General features: G+C 34.6%; 1 protein-coding gene across 1 annotated transcript in view; it reads left to right on the top strand.

The window, feature by feature from the left end:
- Window positions 1-14524, top strand: part of LOC145248265 (PIH1 domain-containing protein 1-like) — a 42392-nt gene extending 27868 nt beyond the window's left edge. The window contains exons 7-10 of the mRNA XM_080110137.1: window positions 1795-1875; window positions 9191-9278; window positions 10262-10405; window positions 14433-14524. Of these exons, the coding sequence (XP_079966263.1) occupies window positions 1795-1875; window positions 9191-9278; window positions 10262-10405; window positions 14433-14471 (352 nt within the window). The 3' untranslated portion in view covers window positions 14472-14524. The remainder of the gene's footprint in view (window positions 1-1794; window positions 1876-9190; window positions 9279-10261; window positions 10406-14432) is intronic.
- Window positions 14525-14792: the final 268 nt, after the last annotated feature.

Below are 14792 nucleotides of genomic sequence, written 5' to 3'. Positions count from 1 at the left end.
ACTTTGGATTTGGACAAAAATAAAAATTGCCTCAGACTAGAAAAACTTCACTGAGGACTAAAAAGATTAAGTGTAGCATCAGAACAGTTATTACACTTTGCTCCTAGCCAAACATCCACTTTATTCTTTTTTGCTGTGGAACTCATTATCACGATGCTGCTTTCTTAGAGAATATAGCATTATTTTATTTAAATTCAAATACATGTCAAGCTGTCTTAAGTAATCAAATATTGTTTATTCCAATAATCGATTTCAAAGGATCCTACCTTGCATTCTACTTTTTGTTGTCGATTCTTCAATGTCATATAATACAGAAATTATGGTGCTTCTATATTATAATAACAAAAAAAATATTGAACAAACAAATCCTACCTATGTAATTGTCATGTCTTGAATAGTAATATATCCAAAAATTAAGAAAAACGATATGGTAGAAAAATGATCAAGTTTGGAGCAGGTCTAGATCGAAAGTTAATGTTTCTTTAGGTTTGTTTATAAACAAATCACTCCAGTCATATTCGATTTTAGTAGGAAGCTGCATGTCCTTCTGTGAGAAAATTTGCTTGTGTGTGTGTGTATATGTATATATATATATATATATATATATATATATATATATATATATATATATATATATATATATATCTACTTGCCTGTCTGGTATCAAAGGTACTTAAGCTTTTATGCATTTTTATTCTTATAAAATTTATATGCTAATTAACATGTCACAGAATAGATCTTTAATCTTATTATTATTAATATTATTAATATTTCATTTTTTTTTTTTATATTAGTATAAATAGTAACTGTATTGTATGTACATTTTGTTAATGGGGAAGTGGTATTATATCCACTGGAGAGCCATGTATTTTACAGGTGTTCTGTTTAAAATCTCCGAAACAACTATGTGGTTGGTAGCTGATGATTCCTTTTTTTTATTTAACAATTTTAGTTAAGGTTTTCTTTTTTTCATTCTTATATACTTGAATTCTCTTTTATAATTGTAGACTTTTGAGAAATCGGCTTATGCAAATGCTAAGTCTATTTCTATTTAACAGTTTTAGTAAAGTTTTTTTTTCTTTTTCATCCATATATAGTTGAATGCTCTTTTGTAATTGTAGACATTTTAGAATTCGATTATGCAAGTGCTAAGTCTGCGATATTAATTTTTTTTTTTCTGGGAATTTAAATTGCATTCTTTATTTTTATTTTTACATTTTTTTTTACTGAAAGCTTTAGAATATATATATATTATTCTCACATGCACTGTTTCACTGTATCACAGCTCTTCAGTTTAGCTAGACAGGCAAGTCCTTCAAGCTGAGATCAAAACTCCATATTTGACAGAACATCTAGTTATTTTGCAATCAGCAAAATGATAAGGAAGAGAAATGTGAATGTTTATATAAACAATATCAGCCACCGAAAGTGCTCTATCTACTATTTCCATCCATCCATAGCCTTGAACCCCTGGTGGGGGTGGGGCATAGGCCATCTACAACTTTTTGTAGATGTTTTTGTAGCGAGGAGTTCTTTTTACAGGGTGAGGGTGCTGTCCCATGCCCAACCTTCCCAGAAAGTATATACAGCGTCTAGCTGGTACTGGCCAGGCTCAACGTTGCTTAACTTCAGTGATCTGGCGAGAACCGGTGTGTCAACGTGATTGTGCCGTACATTATCTACTATTTAGTGCAATCAAAGATATTTCAAGAAATAAAATGTTATATATTTATAACATTTGTATGTGAATTTTTTTGGTTGTCAATAAATTGTTTTCTTCATTTTTCTTTACAGATCAGAAGAGAAAGCTGTTCCTGAAATTAAGAAATCAACTCCTCTTATAACAGAAATATCCAGTAAGAAAATAGAGCCAAGGTATGTTAGAAAATGATGTATTGTAGTCTGACAGCAATTGAGGAAGCGTGTTGAAGTTATCAATGACCGTGAGACTGATAAGAGTTATCTCCCTTGTTCCATATTTGTAAAGAGATAAGCTATCCCTTGGTTTAAAGAATTCGAATTATCTGCTCTTAGTTCCTATTTTTTTAAATTTTTGTAGAGGGCTATTTTTTGTTTTTTTTTGTTTTATCTCCTTAATGTAAATAAAACGATCGCCTCGTTAGGCATGTGTTAATGAAAAAACATGTCTATCTCCTTTTATTGAATTTCTCCTCAAGTCTGGAATATCAAGTTTACTTACTCAAAAGGAACAGGAGTTGGAACATATACATTGAGAGCATTGCTAAGGTCGCTGCGAAGAAGGTGGGCTCTCTCTACTGTGCTAGAAAGCTACTTATGCCTGAGAGTATCCTGTACCTCTACAAGTCCACCTTTCACCCATGTATGGAGTATTGTCACATTTGTCTTGTTCATCTGCTATTAGTCTCTCAGGATTCAAAAGAGAGTCGCCAACCTAATAGGTCCTGAACTGTCAGCTAGTCTTCAACCTGTCCCATCGATGAAATGTTGCATCCTTCTGCCTGTTTTACAAGTATTTTAATGGTAGGTGTTCCAATGAACTAGAAGCCTTTGTACCCTTTCGACGTAAATACAACCCCGCCCTCCCCCGACATACCTGACAAGCAGCAAAGTCGCACCCGTACACAGTAGAAATCTCTAAATATAAGAAAGCCTTCAACTTTCATAGTTTCTTCCCTAGGACTACTAGACTTTGGAATTCCCTTCTGGGTTCCTGCTTCCCTGACTTTACTGACATGCAGAAGTTCAAATGTAATGTAAACTGACATCTTGTTGTTCAACTCCCTACATAGTATCCCTGCAAATTATGTCCCAGATAGTAGCCCCTTACATCGACGTGGCACTGTGCCTTATTTGGAGTGAAAATGCAAAAAAAAAAAAAAACAAGGTATGTTTTGCTTTGATTGATCCTTGAATTTATAATTAGCCATCATAAGGAATGGGGGGGGGTTGTCTATTTTCATTTGTTAAACAAAGTTTACGTCATGAATCGGATGACTTTTGTTTTCCTGTTTGCTCATTCTTTTAAATCGGGATTTTTTGTCCGCTTTAGGCTGCTGGGTGAGTGGAATAGGGGATGGGTCAGCAAGCTGAGGTACTTAAAACAGCTATGGAAATACTAAAAAAAAAATTTTCTTTTTTTTTTTTTAATTTTTAACTTATATTCACTCCAAACGAATTACATTACCACCGAGACGTAAGGGGCTTCCATGAATTTGGAGTCATCTTGTCATCTTAAGTAGAGAGTTGTGCAATAAGATGTTTTATCACATTACATTTGAATTTCTATATGTTAGTATGATTGTGGAGGGAGGGAAAAAGGGAGAGAAATTCAAAGAGAAAAAAAAGTTTACCCAGATAGTGTAAAGCTATCTACAGTGAAGGGGTGGAATTTTGCTGGTTGTCGGGTTGGTCAGTGCTAATTTATATTGAGAAGGTACAAGTACAGCGATTTCGTCCATTGGAGCACATTCTGTTTAAGTACTTATAAAACAAACACAGGGATGCAACATTGCGGTGATGGGACAGATGCTGGAACTTGGTAGACAGTATGGGAAACTACATTTGAGGCTCTTTCCTAGACTTTATCTGATAGAGAGAGAGAGGGAGAGATTAGTGTTGGTTCACCAGCTCGGATATGATTTTCCCGAGCATCAATAAACTGTTTTTCGTGACTTATTTGAAGAGAATTTTTCTTTCCAGCCTGATCAACAAACACTCTTCAAATTAAAGATGGTGCACTGGAAGAGTGTCACTGCCACCATCGTCAAGATAAATGCCCCCAACCAACCTGATAAGCAGCAAAATTTCCCTCCTTCACTGTAGAGGTTTCTAGAGGCTGGAAGATTTTCTACTCTAATAGCTTTTTTTCTTGGACTAATTGCCTTTGGAATTCCCTCACTGCTGCCTGTTTTCCTGACTGTACCAATATGCAGCAATTTAAATGTAATGTGAAAAAATATTGCACAACTCCCCATTATTAGGTTGACCCTTATAAATTTTGCCCCTAATCACAGTAGCCTCTTATGTCTCAGTCGCAGTTTGTCTTGTTTTCAGATGAAACAAAAGTAAGAACAAATAAAACATTTTAATTTTATTATTTTTGTAAAATATCAGTTTTTAACAATTTTTTTTTAAAACTCTTATTCACTCCCCCCCCCTGCCAAAAAAAAAAAGGTGCATTGCCACTTGCACATAAGGGGTTACTATTAGGAACTATGTCTACAGGGGTCTATGTAAAGAGATAAGTAAGATGTTTGTTCACATTACATTTAAACTTCTGCATGTCAATATAATAAGGGAAGCAGGGAGGGAATTCCAAAGTCTTCCTTGAAAGCATTCATGACTCTGCCATCCAAACTGCACTATTTTTCTTCTACTGAAATTTATTTGACCTTTCCACAAATTCTTTCTCATTGCAATGAAATTTTATTTCTGTTTTATAATTAAATATGATTTGATTTCAAATAGTTGTGCCACACTATTAAATATTGGGTCTGGTGGACTGAAAATGGCATTTGACATAGATAAATAAATCTTACTTAACACAGGCATGCACCTAGCTGGAAGAAACACAATGCAGTTGATTGACACAGAAATATAATTGCCCAGAAAATTTCCTAGTGATTTGATATAAAGACACACATGACGATCATATGTGAAAGTTGTTTGCAGACAAGAATAAACGCCCTTGATGGTGTGGATATATTGATATTGGAGACAAAATCTCAGAGTGTGTGTATAAAGGTTGATGTGTGGGTGTCCAAAAGTGTTATATAAACTAGTTAGTGAGTTCAAGAGATCAACCGCAGACAATTCACATGTTTCCTCTACCCTACTCTTTCATCTCATTCATTTACGGGAACTAAGAAATCAAAATATTATAGTTTTAAACGTTAGTGTTTGTCGTCAATAATCTATAATATAAATCTCAACTGTCTGTTTAAATGTATGTATGTATGTATGTTTGTATGCCTCACAAAAACTTTCGACAGAAGCGACGGATTTTCATGAGATTGGTATCATTTTGAAGCTCAACCCTTCGGATGACAAATATAGAAAAATTGGCTAAAAGCATTAATTCTTTCACCCTCAACTGGGCATTTTTCTACAAGGAGGGGTCGCTTTTTTCGCTGATATTTTCAGAAGTCATCGCCTCTTTTTGATTGCCTAGCCTTAATTTAAACCTACGTCACTTCCAGTTTGGTAATGGGTGCAGCTAATGTGTCACATTTTTTTTTTTTTTCACTTTTTTTTCCTCGTTCGTGGTATGGGTTCGAGCCTGCCTGATTACTACCACTTTTTTTTTGCTCAACCAACATCCTTACACATACCTCCACTTTTCTGCCTTTGCGTCACGGGTTTGAGCCTGTTTGCCTGCTACAACTTTTTTTTTTTTTTTTCTCAACACACACACCTGCAAACACCCGGGCACCCAGGCTAGTACAGCATATATCTTACTGATACATAATTAATTAATTAATTAAAAAAAACAAACAGTTTTTATTACAAACCCTGTATTTTAGTTTCAATGTCGTTTCTGCTTCTTTCTTTTTCTTTTGGACTGATATAAGTCGAAATAGCTGAAAAGGAATAACGTTTGTTTTTATGAATAAATATATGATAAAGAATTTTTGAGAGGACTATTTAAAAACCTGTTTCAGTTTGGAATATTCAAACTACTATTCTCATCTTGATTGTTACTTTCACGTTCTCGCAACCTTCAACCTTTTTCAGATACTCCTTTTTCAAACCCCACAAACTTTATACCGTACTCAGGAACTTATATGGAATTTCAAACTGAACTCTTTATTAAATGTTTGCACATAGATTGTTCTTATTCTGTCAGCCTTGATCAAGTTAGTTAAGTAATTTTTGTTTTATTCTTATTTATTATGCCATGAGGATAGCACGTTCAACTTCTGGAAGAATTGTTATTAAGAACTGATAGTAATATATTTTCATACATCAGTGTTGTCATTTATTTTAGCAATAATACAGCACTACATAGATCTTTTTTCACAGACTGTTAAATAAACATACATAAAGATACATAGACAATAAATGGATGGAAGCCAGGTTGAAGAAAACGTGGCTATATTGACGGCAAAGATGAACTCCCATAGTGACCGTTTGCAGTTAGATGCGTGGGTGTCCAAAAACGTTATATAAACTTTCCAAATTGAGATCGAACAAATAACCTACTGGTTGACATCAACCTCATTCGATTACTAGACTTTCTCCAATCTTCTCTCACACTCCAATCATTCGCTGAAACTTAAAAATAAAAATATCATATTTTCATATACCAGTGTTTGTTGTTATTCATTCAAACACAGCAATAATACAGACTATTGAATATAGATCTCGAAGGAGCTGAGAGTGGTCGTTATTTTCTCTTCTTTATATTTGATCTGTTACTTTTAGTTATTGATGAGCTCAGACTAAACACAAACTGTATGAAGTTAGTTTTAGAAATTGCAACCTTTATTTTTTCCCACGAACTTAAATAAATTTCTAAACGTTTATTCATCAGTCATCATCGTCAATAAAATGGATGGAAGCCACATCCAAGAGAATTTGACTAGATTGATGGGAAAGGTGAGATTCCAAAATTATCGTTGGCAGTTAGATGCGTGGGTGGCCAAAAAATGTTATATAAACTTTCTCAAATTGAAATCAGAGTTTGCTAGTCAGTTTAAGAATTCACTCTCATTCAATCCCCATGCTTTCTCCAATCCCTTATCTCACCCCTATCGTTCATTGCAACCTAACAATAAAAGTATATTTTCATACATCAGTGTTTGCCAGCATTCTTTTAAACACATGAGTTTAAATGAATTTTTAAAACATTGATGTACTCATTGAATCATGTATAGACACATCATCATCATCATCATGAAATGTTTTCCACACATCACAATTTATTGTTATTTATGTATTAACAATTTGCAAAACTTCCTGTCTTTCACTGTGTTGTTTAACTGAACTGGAACAAATACATTGAGGACATTGCGAAGGCTGCTGCAAAGAAGGTGGGTTCCCTCTATCGTGCTAGAAGATTACTCACACCTAAGAGTATCCTGTACCTCTACACGGCAACCATTCGATTGTGCATAAAGTATTGTTACCACATCTGGGCTGGTGCATCAACCAGTAGTCCCTCCCCTTTTGCATAGGGTCCAAAGGAGTCTTCAATTTGTCAACTAAGCACCAACCCCTGCCCATTACTGCAATGTTGCATCTCTGTGCTTGTTTTTACAAGTATTTTAATGGAATGTGCTCTGATGAACTTGTTGCACTATGCCTCCTTGGCGTACATATCCTCAACAAACCCACTTAGCAACAAAATCACACCCCTTCACTGCTGAGGTCCCTAAATGCCAGAAAGCTTTCTAATCTAATGGTTTCTTCCTTTGAACAGCTAGACTTTGGAATTCCCTTCCTGCTACCTGCTTCCCTGACTGTACTGATATGCAGAAGTTTAAATGTAACGTAAACCAACATCTTAATCTTTCCTAGGCATGGCCCCAAGTAGTAACCCCTTATGTCCAAGTGGTGGTATGCCTTGTTAGGGGTGAACATGAGTTAAAAAAAAAACTGACAGATTGATCCAGAACTCCAGAAACATACCTTATCACTCCATCGTCTAAACAGTTTGCTTGCTTTTCTGCACTCTTTCCCCATTCCTTCTAGACATGCTAGATCATTCTTTGAAACATGGCAGAAACACAACACCACATTGGATACATTTTTTACTAATTTGATTGATCTGATCGTGAAAAAAAAAAATGCTTTTTACTCCCGTTCACTTCCTAACAAGGCATATCACCACTTGGACGTAAGAGGCTACTTATTTGGAACCATGGCTAGGAAAGATGCTGGTTTACATTACATTTAAACTTCTGCATACAGCTAGGGAAGCAGGTAGCAGGAAGGGAATTCCAAAGTCTAGCTGTTCAAGGGAAGAAACTATTAAAGTAGAAAGCTTTCTGGCATTTAGGGTCCTCAAAAGTGAAGGAGTGTGATTTTGTTGCTAAGCAGATTTGTCGGGGATATGTATGCCAAGGGGACACAAGTGCAACGAGTTCATCAGAGCACATTCCATTAAAATATTTGTAAAACAGGCACAAGGATGCAACATTGCGGCAATGGGACAGAGATTGTAGTTTAGTTGACAAAGTGCGGCCGATTAGGTTGAAGACCCCTTTTTTTGGACCCTATCCAAGAGGGAGAGACTAATAGTAAATGCATTAGCCCAGATGTGGCAACAATACTCCACGCATGATCAAATGGTGGCCTTGTAAAGGTACAAGATACTCTCAGGTATGAATAATCTTCTAGCACGATAGAGGGAACCCACCTTCTTCGCAGCAGCCTTCGCAATATCCTCAATGTATTTATTCCAGTTCATATTGCCTGTGAATATTAAGCTGAGGAGTTTGAAGGAATAATTCTCAGTAGAGTGTTATTTGTCATGGATATTGGTGGTTGGGGAGGCGTCTTTTAATTGTTAAAGAAGACCAGCTTAGTCTTACTTATTGCTCTGTGCTGTTTTTTTTTAAAATAGATATTCACTGTATCAGTTCGTTGCAAAGGGGAATATCCCATACATCACTAAATACACACCTTAGGAGTGTCGCTAGATTGACAGCAAAGGTGAAATCCCAGTGTGGGCATTTACAGGTGGCTGCATCGGTGTCCAAAATTATTATATAAACTAACCCTAAATTGAGATCAAGTTCAAGAAAAGCAGCTCTGTTAATTCCTGTGCGTCCTCTTTCCTTATTCATTCGCCATCACCAACAATAAAAAATGTATTTTTATACATCAATATTTATGTTTATAGTCTATTAGTATTTACATTAGTAGTCCGAAGAATCCAAATAATATGAACACCAGTGTTTGTTGTCATTCTTATAAGCATGGGAGAAATACAACACCACATTGGATGCATTTTGATTGAAGTAATGATGAAAAAAAAAAGTTTGTTAGTCAATGATGTCTTTTATTTATTTATTTATTTATTTTTTTTTTTTAAGTAAATATTCACTGTATCATTCTTGAAGAATGTGTCTGCCGTGTCTGCATTTTCTTGAAGAATATGCTTGCTCGCACCATCTTTGATAGATTTCATCCTTCAATTATCTTTCTATCATTTATGGTTGCTTCCTGATGTTCATCAATGAATCATCTTTTTTTTTTTTTCCAGTGGAAAAGCACCCAAATACAAATTGATCCAAGAACCCCCAAAAGGACATCCAGATTTTTTAGTAGCTGAAATACACCTTCCAAAAATTGTAAGTTACAATATTATATTTAATAAACTGTTATATTTATTAAAAACAAATAATAAACTAATAATATTAGGCATTTTAATTTTTAACTAAATAAAAAAAAGAAAAAACAGATTTTTGTTTTTTTGTCAGTGAGGAATGCAACCTCTTTCCCATAGAAGAGACGTTGTGAGCCTGTCTCTACTTTATTGTTATTTTTATGGCAAGTGCTCGTTTGAGCTCCAATCTATGGTCCTCCTCTTGCGTGACTTTCACAAAAAACTCATCTATCTGAAACCACTATCAATAATTTCTCCCACTCTTTATCTGTGCCTCACCCTAAACATAGATTCAATGAACAAGGCTTCTTTCTTAGAACTGCACGCCTGTGGGACTCTGTTCCATTTTCCTGCTTTCCAACTGACTACAATATAGTTGTCTTCAAATTCATGAAGAAGTTTTTGATGAGCTGTACCGTTAAGTAATCCAATTTATCAAATTTCTGCTACTAACGATTGCTACAATATTTTCTCATTGATTTCTGTACACTCATTAACCCTTATCCTCAAGTGGCCCCCAGGCCTTGATAAGTGGTGACTTCTTTTGTAAAAAAAATAAAAAATAAAAAAGGATGTATTTTACAAAAAAAACCCTCAGATATTTGTGATCCGCCATTTTCTATTTTGAAATGGGAGATTTTCAGGAATAACAATTATTTTGTCAAAATCATAAACTGCTGTTACTTCCCGTAGATATTAAGTCTTCAACATTATAAATAAAATAAAACTATATAATTCAATAAATTTTATTTTTACTTGAAATTATTTTTCTATTTGATCATTTTTGTAATTTTTTACAAATTTTGACATAGCACATAAGTACACAATAGCGTTTTTACTTTGAATACATTTATTTGAAATTAAATTAAACTGCACAAGCACCTAGATGATATGCCAATTATCATTCGTATTTATAATTTGCTTATTTAAAAATATTTTTATCCACAGCAAATGGCTTCTTCCCTGATTCTAGATATTGGAGAGGACCGTTTATTCTTACAGACGAGGTCCAGTACTTATCTACTTGATATATATTTCCCTTGCAATCTCATTCAAGAGGATTGTGGAGCTCAGTTTGACAGAAAAACACAGGTAAATGAAAATGCACACGTATATACGCCCGCATGCATGCACATATATATATTTATTTATATAGACAAATCTTACATATATATACTAATTTGTATTTATCCCCCCTTACGCCGACTTCTTTCTTTCTTTCCATGCTAGACAATCAATACCCATGCTTTTGACACATTAATTTTGAACTCTTAATCTAAGTTGATTTCAAATGTTTTCACCCCCCCCCCTCCAATTCCTTATAGTAATGTAATCATGCTGACCCCTTCTTCCGTCTCTCTCTGTTCTTTCTTTTTTCTTTTTCTTTGATCTTTTCTTTCCCTTTTTATCTCTTTCTAATCCTTCTATTTATCCTGTTAAGTTTTGACATTCTCTTTCCCCCTATTGCCTCTATTTTGTGTCTAAAATGTCGCTTAATGTCACCTCTCCCACTTAAATTTAGTGTTTTAACATTTTATTTTTATAAATAAAAAAATATATTTCATTTTTTCCATTTGAGAACCAGATGCCTTTGATGGCAAATAAGCTTCATTACGTCGCCTGATGAGTTACTTTTGATTTCTTGCCAACCAATTGTCTGAAACATTAGCATGTTCAGTGTAGCGACTCTGTAATATTTGTCTATATAAATAAAAATATTATATTTTGCTCTTTTTTATTGAGCACTCTTAATAACCTTGTTTTAACTCATGAGTTTTATCTCCTGAATACCTTTAACTTGGTATGTATATATACATATATATAATCTTGGCAATACTTCGCAAACGAAGATTCTATGGAGGGGGTTTTCCACGTCGACTGCAGGCACGCTTGTGACTGACGAGCCTGATGCGGGACAAGCAGGTTTGGCCACAGCAGCTGCAGTCAAAAGTCATGTCAGGTGTGGCTGCTGAGGCTTCCCGAATCTTTCTCCTGCAGCGCTTCTCCCGCAGATTCTCTGTGCGGGAGATCTCAAAGGCGGCGACAGACTGGTAGACAGTATGTCGCCAGGTAACACGGTCAGCAGCGAGAGTAGACCACTGCTGGTGGTCAATGTGGTAGTCACCGAAAAACTTCTTCAGAGAGTCTTTATATCTTTTCTTCAGTGCCTGTCTGTCACGACGGCCAGTAGAAAGAGTTTGCCATATAGGACTATCTTGGGCAGGCGATGATCGTCCATTCTGACGATGTGCTCGACCCAGCATAGCTGTGACTTCAGCAACATGGCCTCGATGCCGGTGACTTCCGCCTGCTCGATGACCTCAACATTGGTGACATAGTCGCTCCAGTGGATGTTGAGAATAGTGCGGAGACAGTGCTGATGAATATATATTGCAATTACGAAGGAAAGAATCTCTTAGAGGCTAATCACGTTCAAACCCAAGAGACATTCCTCCTGTTTACAAAGAAAAGGTTTCTTTAAATGAACATTAATGGTCTCCAAGATCTTCAGGTGAAAATCCGAATGAGCACAACAAAACGATAAACGAATCAATACTGAAGGTTGAAGGTCGTATAGTTAAGTCCAACAACATGTATCTAGCAGAATCAGGAATGGTACCTATCTACCAACGGATGTTCTGAGCAACACATTGGGGCCTTCAATAACAGATTATTTTCTTAAAAACATGTGTTGTGCTATGAACTTCAGCATTGACTCATTTACCATTTTGAGTCATGCTCATTCTGATTATAATTATTTCTTTTTCCATTCCATTACAAATAATAGAAAGATTTTGTATAAAAGAATAACTATTTAAAGCCTGATGACACTGCATTCCTAAAGAATTTGTAGCAGAAACATGTATGCACATATGTAACCAATAGTGTTTGTATGCAGGGTTTATTTTTGTTTTTTTGGAGGCAGTGAACTTTGACAACTCTATTTTCTTTAATTGCAAAATTCGCAACTATCAATTATTTTTAGTGTAGCTTGGTTTGGCATTTCAGTATGTGGTTTGCAGCAGGATAAGGCACATGATACGATCAATTTGATGAATGAATAATTTCACGAAATGGACCTGTCAACTAGCCACCTCGTTCATGCGATCTAACTCTGTTAGATTATTTTCTTTAGGGATATGTAAAGTCCCATGTCTATGGTGATAAACCAGACACAATAGATCACTTGGAAGAAAACATTTAATGCATAATTGTTGAAATATAGCCTAATTTAATGTGTAGAGCTTGTGAAACTTGGATTTCCAGATTATGCCATATACGCATGGAGTGTGGGGGTGCTCTGAACCCCATTGAAATAAATGACTCTTGTGTTGGGGATGCACCATGTCTTGATAAGCTTCTGGGACTGACCTTCACTCTTGATCTGAAATGGAACACACATCAAATTCGTTGCCAAGATTGCCGGAAAATGGTTGGATCATTCTACTGCTCCAGTAGGTATCTCACTGCTGATGCAATCCTCTATCTGTATAAGAACCAGGTACGTCCTAAAATGGAATACTGTTGCCATGCCTGGGCAGGAGCTGTTTAGCATGCCCTATCTTGTCTTGATAGAGTTCAAAACCGGCTTTGAAGTCTAGTAGGTGATGCTCTTTTCTCTTCTCTGCAACCTCTTTCCCAAACTTGTCTTTGCTCTATCATTATTTTCATGGCAAGTGCTCATCTGAGCTCCAATCTATGGTCTCCCTTACCAAACTTTCACAAAAAAACACTCAACTAGCTACAACCACTATCAACAATTTTCCCCACTCTCTATCTGTGCCTAATTTTAAATGCAGATTCCATGAGCAAGGCTTCTTTCCCAGAACTGCCCGCCTGTGGAATACTGTTCCACTAGTCTGCTTCCCAGCCAATTACAATATGGTAGCCTTCAAGTTCAATGTAAACAAGTTCTTGTTGAGCTGAAACTTTAAATAATCCAAATTCTACCCAATCTACACCATTAACAATTACTAAACTACCATCTTACATTTATTAATCTTTATCCTCAAGTTGCCTTTAAGCTTTGATAAGTGGTAACTACCTTGTAAATAAAAAAAATAATGTAAAAAGTTAATCTTTGGAATAAACCACATATTTGTATAATAAAAATATTTTTCTGTGATTTATTTTAATTTAGAGTTTGCCGCTTCTAAAAAATAACACCCTATATATATATATATATATATATATATATATATGTATATATATATATATATATATGACAACTTTATTTAATCACATAAATTAATATATGAAAGAATAATTTTATGCGTGAACTTTAAGTATTTACTTCAACAGTGCTCAATATATGGGTAGAGCTAGGTAGTAAGTTATAAAAATATATATGGCAATATAAAAATATATATGGCAATATAAAATATATATGGCAATTGCCATCTTGCCCTGACAGCCGAGCTGTAAATTTGATCCATTTCTTTTTTACGCACATTTTATCTTTATTTTAATAATATATTGGAATTCTTTCCCATTTCCTTGTACCTATTTGTGAATTATTCCACGGATTTCTGCCTTTTGGATTACTTTGGATCATCTTCCAATTATGCGGTTCCCTTGGATTTTACTTGTGCGAATGGAAATTTAACTAACTTTCTTGGATTCTGCATCTTTGCCTTTTACCGTCATTGGAAATTTTACCCTTCACCAGACTATCCATTCACGTGAAATCACTCTTTTATTCACCCTATTCCCTCTGTTTCACTTTTTGTTATCAAGTAAGATCTATTACTTACTTGTAGTTTCATTTAATACTTTTGCAAGCAAAATCAGATCCCACATTTTGCTAAATCCTACCCTCTGATGAGAAGGAAAGTATTTCTTCGAAACTCCGCAGATTAAGGACTATCAATTTTTTTAGTGTTTCCTTTTTAAAATTAAATATGTTTTTAACTCTTTTTCAAAGTGTTTTTTAACATGTTTTATTAACTACTTGTTCTTATATATCTATATATATATATATATATATATATATATATATATATATATATATATATATATATATATATATAAAATGTGTTATTTTCTCATCTAGTCAGCATTGTCATTTGACATGTTTATTTACATTTGATTATTTTTTTACATATTTTTGTCATTTCAGATTTTGACTGTAACGATGCCTGTTCAACCAGCAGTTTAAGTCAACATAACATTTAATTTGCAAATTAATAAATATTTTATTAAAAAAAAAAATTTTCTGTGTAATTTTTGCAATTCAAGAATGACATGTGCTACTTATTCAGAACTCCCCCGTCTCTAAGAACAAACAAAAATAAAGAAAAATCTGTATGACATGTGCCTGTGATGGAAAGAAAATTTCTATACACTAAAAGTCAAGTAAATTGATCAATTAGTTAGTATTTTATAAAGAAAATCAGTTTTAAGTGCATTTGAATTTTTCTGATGTCCCCTCCTCATATTAAGAATGGATTTCTAAAATCTTGCTAAAGTTTGAATTATT

Source organism: Euprymna scolopes, chromosome 26, assembly GCF_053919585.1.
Source record: "Euprymna scolopes isolate OS-2025 chromosome 26, ASM5391958v1, whole genome shotgun sequence".
Classification (NCBI taxonomy): domain Eukaryota; kingdom Metazoa; phylum Mollusca; class Cephalopoda; order Sepiida; family Sepiolidae; genus Euprymna; species Euprymna scolopes.
This window is presented reverse-complemented; position numbering and strand designations above follow the sequence as displayed.